The 11,357-nt window shown below is 33.7% G+C and overlaps 1 protein-coding gene across 4 annotated transcripts in view; it reads right to left on the bottom strand.

Moving 5' to 3' along the window:
- The window catches only part of LOC106468876, a 51,231-nt gene that overhangs the window by 24,591 nt on the left and 15,283 nt on the right, over window positions 1-11,357 (bottom strand). For 3 of the 4 annotated variants that reach the window (XM_013929323.2, XM_022397235.1, XM_022397237.1), the window contains exons 2-3: window positions 5,003-5,301; window positions 2,543-2,723 (exon numbers count right to left, since the gene is read on the bottom strand). In XM_013929323.2, coding sequence (XP_013784777.1) covers window positions 2,543-2,723; window positions 5,003-5,207 — 386 coding nt within the window. In that variant the 5' untranslated portion in view covers window positions 5,208-5,301. The remainder of the gene's footprint in view (window positions 1-2,542; window positions 2,724-5,002; window positions 5,302-11,357) is intronic. The other variant, XM_022397236.1, reaches the window with a different exon arrangement.

Here is an 11,357-nt window from a genome sequence, read left to right as displayed (position 1 = left end):
ACTCCTTTAGACACAGACTCTACAAACTAGGCTCACAATTTTTAATCCTTGAAACACATACCCTATAAACTAATATCACAGTTTGTACTTCTTCAAAAACTGACCCTACAAACTAGGCTCACAGTTTGTACTCCTTTAAAAACAGACCCTACAAACTAATATCACAGTTTGCACTTCTTTAAAAACTGACCCTACAAACTAGTCTCACAGTTTGTACTCCTTTAAAAACAGACCCTACAAAATAGTCTCACAGTTTGTACTCCTTGAAACACACACCCTACAAACTAATCTCACAGTTTGTACTCCTTTAAACACAGACCCTACAAACTAGTCTCACAGTTTGTACTCCTTTAAAAACAGACCCTACGAATTAGTCTCACAGTTTGTACTCCTTTAAACACAGACCCTACAAACTAATCTCACAGTTTGTACTCCTTTAAACACAGACCCTACAAACTAATCTCACAGTTTGTACTCCTTTAAAAACAGACCCTACAAACTAGTCTCACAGTTTTTACTCCTCTAAAAACAGACCCTACAAACTAGTCTCACAGTTTGTACTCCTTTAAAAACAGACCCTACAAACTAGTCTCACAGTTTGTACTCCTTTAAAAACAGACCCTACAAACTAGTCTCACAATTTTTACTCCTTTAAAAACTGACCCTACAAACTAATTTCACAATTTTTACTCCTTTAAAAACAGACCAGACACGCTGACCTCAAAATTTTCACTCCTTTGAAAACAACTTGGAGATAATATGAAAATTCGAGTTCAAAACCGGTTGATTAATAGGGTAAGAAATTATCTTTTAGCAATCTATTACACTATTAAGCGGTCTATTAATTCACCCGTAGGTTTTGATATTGATATATTTATTATTTCTTTCTTTCCAAGTAAATAAACATCCATTTCGACTGAATCCATTGAAGTTTCTCTTGTTTATCTTGTTTCGTGCCTCTCTCTCTCTCTCTCTGGCATTTTTTTTCCATTGCATTTGATCAAAGTGATGGTGATCAACATTTCGAATTATTTTAGCATTAGCTGAACGTAAATTAAAAAAAAGAGAAAACAATCACTCCTCTCCTGTATTTTTTTAATAGTTCTGCCAATCGTCATTTCCTCGTCTACAAAACGAATCAGAAAACAAAGAATCAATATTTCTACTTTTCCTGCGTTAGCCCCAATGTTTCGTCACGCAAACACTGTACCAAGTGATAAGCGGTATGTAGAATCTATAAGTAACTGAAGTCGTAAATTTTCTCTCACTCGAACCTTATAAATCTATGCTTAGCCTTTCTTCCCAGAAATAACTAAAACGAAATCGAATACACAGGAAATGACCACTGCTTACTTTCTTATGTTAAAACGGTAGATACAACCTACGTCTGTTCTGTTATCATCTCTCCAAGATGTACATGTGGGAGTTTAACTTAACCTACACTTAATGTAAGGATAAATCATGCTACGCGATTTGTAAATGTAAGAAGGATCAGAACCTTGAGATCAGAAAGTATTATATTTATTTGTAAGAATATTTTATGTGTGTAAAAAGTAACATCCTAAACAGAAGTGAATCAAAGTTGTGATCATTCACCCAATTAACCACGCGATCTTGGATACAAATATCTTTTTTTATTGGAATAGTAATAATGATGTGCAATCAAACAGTTCGATTTCAGAGAATGTTTCTCTGTTTGTTTGTTATGAATTTTGCACAGAGCTACACCAGGAGTATCTGCTCTAGCAGTGTAAGACTAGAGGGAAGGCAGCTAGTCATCACCACCCACCGTCAACTCTTGGGCTACTCTTTTACCAACGAATAGTGGGATTGACCGTCACATTATAACGCCCCCACGGCTGAAAGGGCGAACATGTTTGGTGTGACGGGGATTCGAGCCCGCGACCCGCAGACTGCGAGTCGAGAACAATGACAGAACATTTGTAATAAAACAGATTACCTATATTCATTAGCGTTCTCTGAAACTAAAAAGTGTGTTTTAATACTATATTTGTTTGTTTCGGATTTTTGAGTAAAGCAACACAAAGGCTATCTATCTACACTGACAGTCCTTAATTTTGAACTGAAAGACTAGAGGAAAACAGTTAAGTGCATGATCTTGAAGTGCTCTAATCAAATAGTGGGGTTTAACACCTAAAAATGTACCAAAGACCTCAAACTGCAGATCGCGCTTTTTTTTTCCTTTATGTTTTTGTGGAAACGGAAGCATGCACCATCGGTTCCAAACTCCAGGACGCTAAACTTCTCATTTATAGACCTTTCTGGGTGAGTATTTATATAGTATATATATTTTTTTTCATTGCCAGATGAGTTTATGCCGGTAAGGATCAGATGAAATAAATTCATAAACAATTTGAAGTATTTGTAAATTTAATGTGAATTGACTAAACTCTATATATCTACAAAGTAAGATACTTTAAGTTTTGTTTGTTTTTTGTTCAAAAATAAATAAACTCCGTAATATTTTGCAGCTATGAGGGCTTTAGTTTAAAAAAAAATGTCCATTAATTTTTGTACTTACCCATCTAACTGGAAAGAACCCAGCTGGAAAGAGAGGAATGAGACCTCAACTATGTCTCCGAAATCTCCTCCTTCTGCTACAAACGTAATCCGACACACGTATGGAAATGAGCGCTGAAAAGGCTTAGTAATACGCAAAGGATATTTCGTTCCAACAAGACCGTAATATGTCCGGTTGCAATCTAAAAAAAAAAAAAGAGATATATTACTACTATAGGGTTGAGCAAGGATTGGCAGCCTTTATCTCTACTTCTCTATATTAAAGGGTAAGCCACTCTTACTTACATTGGAAACTTGGTTTAAAATCAATCATGCACAATAATTCTATTACTGAAATTAAATAAATAAATATATATATATATAATAGTAGGTTGCTCCCCATCGATTGCCTTCCTGTGATTGATAGTTCTAAGTTAGGGACGGCGCCTAGTTACCCTGATTGAGTACTGAACCCCATAATTGGAATGAGAAGAGTCTGTGGTTTTGGCCCCAAGTTCCAAATGAGGGTTAGTTATTAACCCTTGTGCCTCTGATTATTATATCTCATAAAGACGTAGCATACAAGGCTATGGTGTTTATATTTTCTTTTCTTCTGGCCCCAAGTTCCAGATGACAGGTAGTTATTAACCCTTGTGCCTCTAATTATTATATCTCATAAAGTACGTAGCATCCAAGGCTATGGTGTTTATATTTTATTTTATTTTCTTCTGGCTCCAAGTTCCAGATGAGGGTTAGTTATTAACCCTTGTGCCTCTAATTATTATATCTCATAAAGACGTAGCATACAAGGCTATGGTGTTTATATTTTATTTTATTTTCTTCTGGCTCCAAGTTCCAGATGAGGGTTAGTTATTAACCCTCTTGCCTCTGATTATTATATCTCATAAAGACGTAGCATATAAGGCTATGGTGTTTATATTATATACATTCTTTCACGAAATGTCTTTGAAATAAAATTATTTTATTTCAAACGTGAAGTATGAGAAAATCTAGCATATGGAAACAGTACTGAAACTATTTTATTTTAAATCAGATATTAACAGTGGCTGATAATTTTGGTCTGTTCTTAAGCACAAATCTGCGCAATGGAGTATCTGGAGGTACAGCTAAAAACTGTAATACATAATATACTTGTCGCGTATTTTCTTGTAAAACATTGTAGATTATTATGTTAAATTACTTATTTTGTTCTTCTACAAATAAATACCATCTTTTTGAATTATTGTTGTGATTAATTTTGTTAAATAATATAAATTTATATGTTGCTGGTTTTTGTATGTTTAAACTTCTTGTATAGTTTAATTAATTATATTTTTATAAGGATTCAAATTCATTGTTGACTGTAAAAGAGTGCGCCACATGTCCATTGCCATTGTAGCATTGTTTTTGTGTTTTTTTGTTGATTATTTTATATTTGCGTTTTTTTTTAGATAATAACATTGAATATTGATTATTTGTTTGTAGTTAAGCACAAAGCCAGACAATGGGCTATCTGTGCTCTGCCCACCATGGGTATCAAAACCCAGTTTCTAGCATTGTAAATTCACAGACATACCACTGTGCCACTGGAGGGCGAGTACTGACAAAAGTCTGAATTGAATGCCTTCAGTAGTTTATCGATTTACAAGGCGGACATTTCGAACATGTTCTGTAAACATGTATACACATTCAACCTATGGCAACTGACTTTTGGGACACCTTGTAGAATGTAGATTTAGGCCTATAAGAAGAAATTCTACACTTAAATCCTGATAATTTATATTGCACTCATTTTATTATGATTTAAAAGCCTTATCGATCGTTTCTAAAAAGCAATTGTTTTCTAAACCCTGATATAATAACAATACATTTACATTACCTGGTAATAATAAATGGTTGTTTTATTTTATTTATAGTATTTTAGTTTTAATTACAATGTCAACCTTGGCATGAAATGTTTAGTCCAAAAAGATTTCACGAAAAAATAAATAATTTTCTGTTAAACCACGCACAGAAGTTAATCAACAAAACATTTGGTTTGTTTGTCTCAATAAATTTATGCATAGAAAAATCCAAGCCAAAAATAAAATCAAACGGTTTTTATTTTACTTCATTTGCCAATGTAAGATAGATAGATAGACGAAATACTGACTTTTACATCCTGAATAGATAGATAGATGAAATACTGACTTTTATATCCTAGATAGATAGATAGGTGAAATACTGACTTGTACATCCTACATAGACAGATGAAATACTGACTTGTACATCCTAAATAGATAGATAGATGAAATACTGACTTTTACATCCTAGATAGATAGATAGATGAAATACTGACTTGTACATCCTAGATAGATGAAATACTTACTTGTACATCCTAAATAGATAGATAGATGAAATACTTACTTGTACATCCTAAATAGATAGATAGATGAAATACTGACTTGTACATCCTAAATAGATAGATAGATGAAATACTGACTTGTACATCCTAATGGCTCATCACTTCCATCTCCACAATCATCAGTTCCATCACAGAAGCGGCTGTGAGAAACACAGTTACCGTTGTCGCAATAATATTCTGACAATCTACACCCTCTGGTGGCTGGAAACACTACTAAACCGAAATAAGACACAAGGAGAAGAATCTTAAGTTTACGTATCACTGACGTCATCGAACTCTTCATGCTTATGTCACGATATGAATGCAACAGTTGCGTAGAGACGACATATCATGGTGCTGGAAATGGTTCAAAGCCACGGCTTCTGTTCTTTGCCTGTCTAAAATGGATAAAGATGAATATCTTAAATCTAATTCGTGAATCCTACCTTACATTTTCTTACAATAATTAGCCAATAAAACAATATATATTTTAAAATATAAAAATTTATAAGCATATCATTACTAATAATATTTCAAAAAATTTTCACTACAGTTTTCAGGTTTACTGGTTTCTTTTCAGAGAGGAGGAATTAGTGTTAACCACAATAATACAACTTTCATAAATTAATTAGTATAATTTTAGTCTAGTCATCAAATTTGAAATGCCCCCTAAGAGGACATGATGCTACTCCCTCTGCCGGTGGAAGTGTAAAATAATCATCAGTGTATGTGTGATGAGTTACATTCATAGAAGAATTAGTTCAACCTCCTGTAAAAACAACTCCCTCTGCCGGTGGTAGTCTAAAATAATTATCAGTGTATTGTGTGATGAGTTACATTCATAGAAGAATTAGTTCAACCTCCTGTAAAAACAACTCCCTCTGCCGGTGGTAGTCTAAAATAATTATCAGTGTATGTGTGATGAGTTACATTCTTAGAAGAATTAGTTCAACCTCCTGTAAAAACAACTACCTCTGCCGGTGGTAGTCTAAAATAATTATCAGTGTATTGTGTGATGAGTTACATTCATAGAAGAATTAGTTCAACCTCCTGTAAGAACAACTCCCTCTGCCGGTGGTAGTCTAAAATAATTATCAGTGTATGTGTGATGAGTTACATTCGTAGAAGAATTAGTTCAACCTCCTGTAAAAACAACCATAATATTTATCAGGCTTTTATATTATGTTATATTAACTACTTCGTGTCTTTGGGCGGCCGGGCTTTGCCTGGTGATTAGGGCTCTCGATTCGCAATCTGCAGGTCGCGAGTTTGATTCCCGTCACCGAATATGCTCGTCTTTTTAGGCGTATGGGCATTATAATGTGACGATCAATCCCACTTTTCGTTGTTAGAAAGGTTAGCGACGTTTAAAAAACAACCATGTCTTAAGCTGTAACACTAGATCAATGTTAACATCTATGTGTATGTATGGATATATGTGTTTTTTTGCATAAAGTTGATGGAAAGACTCGTAGTTGGTTTGTTTCATGGTCATCCACTCTGATTTATCAAAGGTCCTCTAGTCTGATTTATTCAAGGTCTTTCAGCCAGATTTATCCATGGTTCTCCAGTCTGATTTATCAAAGGTCCTATAGTTTGATTTATTCAAGGTCTTTCAGCCAGATTTATCTATGGTCCTCCAGTCTGATTTATCAAAGGTCCTTTAGTCTGATTTGTCCAAGGTACTTCAATCTGATTTATCAAAGATTCCTCAATCTGATTTATTCAAGGTACTTTAGTCTGATTTATCCAAGGTACTTCAGTATGATTTATCAAAGGCCCTTCAGTCTGATTTATCCAAGGTACTTCAATCTCATTTATCAAAGGTCCCTCAATCTGATTTATTCAAAGTACTTTAGTCTGATTTATCCAAGGTAATTCATTCTGATTTATCAAAGGTCCTTCAGTCTGATTAATCCAAGGTCCCTCAATTTGATTTATTAAAGGTCCTTCGGTCTGATTTATCAAAGGTCCCTCAATTTGGGATAAATGAAATTGAAGGACCTTGAATAAAGAAGGTACCTTTTGTCTGATTTAATGATGACGGAATAACATTAGATTTTAGGAGCATCAAACCTTCGGTTTGGTCAGACCTCTACATTAAGTGGAACGATCGATTTTTGGTTATAATCAAATTCCTTTATAAATGACTACTGCTATAAAATGACATTGTTTTTACATGAGATGGTTTTCGAGAATACTTTCATTAATTCACATCCATCCGTTATTCTATTTATTTTATTTGAACGTGTAAAATGTTGGTAACTGTCTGGTGAACACGTTTTTTTTTTAAGTATAGGTAGAAAATTTGATGAGATTTTAGAATAAGAGATGTATAGGTTTATTATTAACTCCAAAATCCTTGTATATACTGCATATTATTAACTCCAAAATCCTTGTATATACTGCATATTATTAACTCCAAAATCCTTGTATATACTACATATTATTAACTCCAAAATCCTTGTATATACTACATATTATTAACTCCAAAATCCTTGTATATACTACATATTATTAACTCCAAAATCCTTGTATATACTGCATATTATTAACTCCAAAATCCTTGTATATACTACACCAAAGGACTTTTAATATGTCTTATCTTTCTCTGCAATATACCTAATTCTCTCCCAGCAGTACTTCACTTGAAGTTGTTTCTGTGTGCATAGAATATAGCGTACTTGGGCGTCATTCAAAAGTTATTGGAAACATACTGTTTACGTTAACCAATCTCATATCATCTCCAGTGTACAGAGTAAATGGCACTAGTAAGTTCGAGACGTTTGATGAGCATCAGGTATCAGTCGAGAAAAGCGCTTGGTTACAGCGTATCTTGGTTACCACCTGCTTTTAGAATAGGTGCTGTTAAGTATCCATGGCAACGAATGATGTTGAACATCAGTGGCATAACTACAACTACCACTGTCTTCAAAGTCCAAGAAACGTGGGGGAGGGGGGGGGGAGGACACGAAATAGGACCACATATGGCTGCATTATTATATCAATTGATCAACATATTGAATCATATTCGTTATATAAGGGTCAACGTAGAGATACATATAGATGCTGGTGTTGGTATAGGCACATTTACCCTGAAAGGAACGACATATATGCCCATAAACTAAAAATACCCAGGTCAAAAAACCCCTTCGGATCAGGTAAAACCGTCACAAAGGCTTTTCTACTTTGAACTGTATAACCTGTTACCTCCAATAAAATTAAAACAGTGAAAAAAAACAGTCGATTGACAGCTTTTTATTTATTCACAAAACTGAGTCAGTGTTTAGCTCATTCCTCGTCACTTCTACCTACGTACATCTAAACAAAACTGTGTCAGTGTTTAGCTCATTCCTAGTCACTTCTATCTACATCTAAACAAATCTGAGTCAGTGTTTAGCTCATTCCTAGTCACTTCTACCTATATCTCAACAAAACCGAGTCAGTGTTTAGCTCATTGTTTGTCACTTTTTCCTACATCTCAATGAAATTGAGTCAGTGTATATCTAATTCCTTGTTACTTCTACCTACATCTCAACAAAACCGAGTCAGTGTTTAGCTCATTTTTTGTCACTTCTACCTATATCTGAAGAAATCTGAGTTACATTTTGTTTCATTTCTTGCCACTACCTAAGTGTTAGTAGACATCTGACTTACGTTTTGTTTCATTTCTTGCCACTACCTAAGTGTTAATAGACATCTGACTTACGTTTTGTTTCATTTCTTGCCACTACCTAAGTGTTAATAGACATCTGACTTACGTTTTGTTTTATTTCTTGCCAATACCTAAGTGTTAATAGACATCTGACTTAGGTTTTGTTTCATTTCTTGCCACTACCTAAGTGTTAATAGACATCTGACTTACGTTTTGTAATTATATAAGAATATAATTCTCTTTGTTAGTAGCTTGTTTCTCATATAATATGGAAGTTTGGTATCATGACTACTCGGGGTTTTAATAACATGATAATATCATTAACGTATAAGACGAGCCAACTCAACATCGTTTTTACAACAAGATAAGCTGAATTGACTCATAGAATGAGTCACCCAACAATGTTTTTATAACAAGATAAGCTGAATTGACTCATAGAATGAGTCACCCAACAATGTTTTTATAACAAGATAAGCTGATTGACTCATAGTATGAGTCAAACAACAATGTTTTTGTAACAAGATAAGCTGATTAATTCACATGATGAGTCAACCAACAATGTTTTTATAACAAGATAAGCTGATTAACTCATAGAATGAGTCATCCAACAATGTTTTTATGACATAATAAGCTCATGAACCAATGAGACGAGCCAACCCAACAATGTGTAAGCTTTCTCAATTAAAATGTTTAACATCTGTTAGACATTGAAAGTGACGAACGAATACAACATACATGTTTGAAAATGTTAGTCTGTGTTTCTGATTCTATCATAATCTAAACATCAGCCTTCCTTTTTTCATCAAATTTAAATCTGGATCCAATATCACTAAATCATCCTAGGAAAGAAATTGTTACTAATACATAATTCAGGAAATATCTTTTTGCTGAGAGTGTTAATATCTGAAGAGCCTCCTCTAGCTCTTTCCTAACTTAACGATTTGTTAACAGACGTCTTAAGATTGAACTAAAGATGGCCGCCGTCTAAATATCTTCTGAGAGTGTTAATATCTGAAGAGCCTCCTCCAGCTCTTTCCTAACTTAACGATTTGTTAACAGACGTCTTAAAATGGAATAATTATATTTTATTTTAACATAGGTTACACGTAACAAGCGTGTAACAGGTAAGACTAAGCATCAAACACATCAGGTAAGTAAGATATTAGACGTGACAAACGTGCAACAGGTAAGACTAGGCATCAAATACATCAAGTAAGTAAGATATTAGACGTAACAAACGTGTAACAGGTAAGACTAGGCATCAGATATATCAGGTAAGTAAGATATTAGACGTAACAAACGTGTAACAGGTAAGACTAAGCATCAAACACATCAGGTAAGCAAGATATTAGACATGACAAACGTGCAACAGGTAAGACTAGGCATCAAATACATCAAGTAAGTAAGATATTAGACGTCACAAACATGTAACAGGTAAGACTAGGCATCAAATACATCAGGTAAGTAAGATATTAGACGTAACAAACGTGTAACAGGTAAGACTAGGCATCAAATACATCAGGTAAATATGCTGTAGTCTTCTAACTGTTTTCTGGATTGTTTTTAATGGAGTATTTAGTTTCTGTTACTTAATTTTAAATTCGACGTAAAAGTTTGCATGTAGTGTATATATATATCAAGTATGGAAAAGGGCCCAAATATTCGGTTTATGTTACGAATAAACTTACACAGTCTTGCATTTGTCTGTTTCACAAGGAACTAACCCTCAACTTTAAGAGTAAAAGTTCAAGATTGTTTTACTTGATATACATTGAGATACCACAATTAATTACTCAGTATATTATACATTTAACCCATAAAAATAAAAAAGTTTCACAACACATGTGACGTCGAAAGTGTTTGTGGGTTCTTAATTAAATTCCGAAGTCACCTTTATTAACTCTAAAGTTACGTCATTAATTAAAATACTGTGTTAATATAAAAACATAAACAACATGTTAACAGACTTATTTTTTTTACCTCCTTTCTAATTAATAATTCCCTGAAGCCAAAATTAAATAAACTGAAACGTCTTTCTTGTTAACCGACAAACAAAGATTTGTAGTTCAGAAGAACCAAACTGAGCTGGTCGATAGTTTCGACTCAGTTTTTAATGATTACACCCCCCTATTTATCCAAAACTAACTTCACCTCGAACTGAACAAACGTAAGCTGTTAAAAGGTAAAAACCCTCGAGTTAAGCTTCTGATCTCCTGACTAAAAAAAAAAACTCTCATCGAGCCACGTGCATAAAGCTTTACAATTAATCATTTTTATAAGCATACTTGTTGCACTTTAAGAATTGGATACAATGGATTTGAAATAAAACGATTTGCTCCATTATGCCCTTTATTTTAGTGCATATTCGGTTAAGCAGTAAAAATATCAAGTGTAATTGTATTACAAATATTTCTAACATGATTTTAATGGAAATTATAATAATTTCTAACTAACACTTCACATTTTCTGTATTCACTTAAAGACAAATAAGATCTGACCCTAGCAAGTTATAATTCTAATCAGTTAAAGCATTTGAATGGAAACAACAGAATATATCAGAAACACCATCTTTTATATTTAATGCTAGTACATTCTTTTTATGGTGGAGTTCACTGTGTATTACATTATCTTTATGGTGGAGTTCACTATGTACTACATTCTCTTTATGGTGGAGTTCACTATGTACTACATTCTCTTTATGGTGGAGTTCACTGTGTACTACATTCTCTTTATGGTGGAGTTCACTGTGTACTACATTCTCTTTATGGTGGAGTTCACTGTGTACTACATTCTCTTTAT

Source organism: Limulus polyphemus, unplaced genomic scaffold (assembly GCF_000517525.1).
Source record: "Limulus polyphemus unplaced genomic scaffold, Limulus_polyphemus-2.1.2 Scaffold3199, whole genome shotgun sequence".
Classification (NCBI taxonomy): Eukaryota; Metazoa; Arthropoda; class Merostomata; order Xiphosura; family Limulidae; genus Limulus; species Limulus polyphemus.
This window is presented reverse-complemented; position numbering and strand designations above follow the sequence as displayed.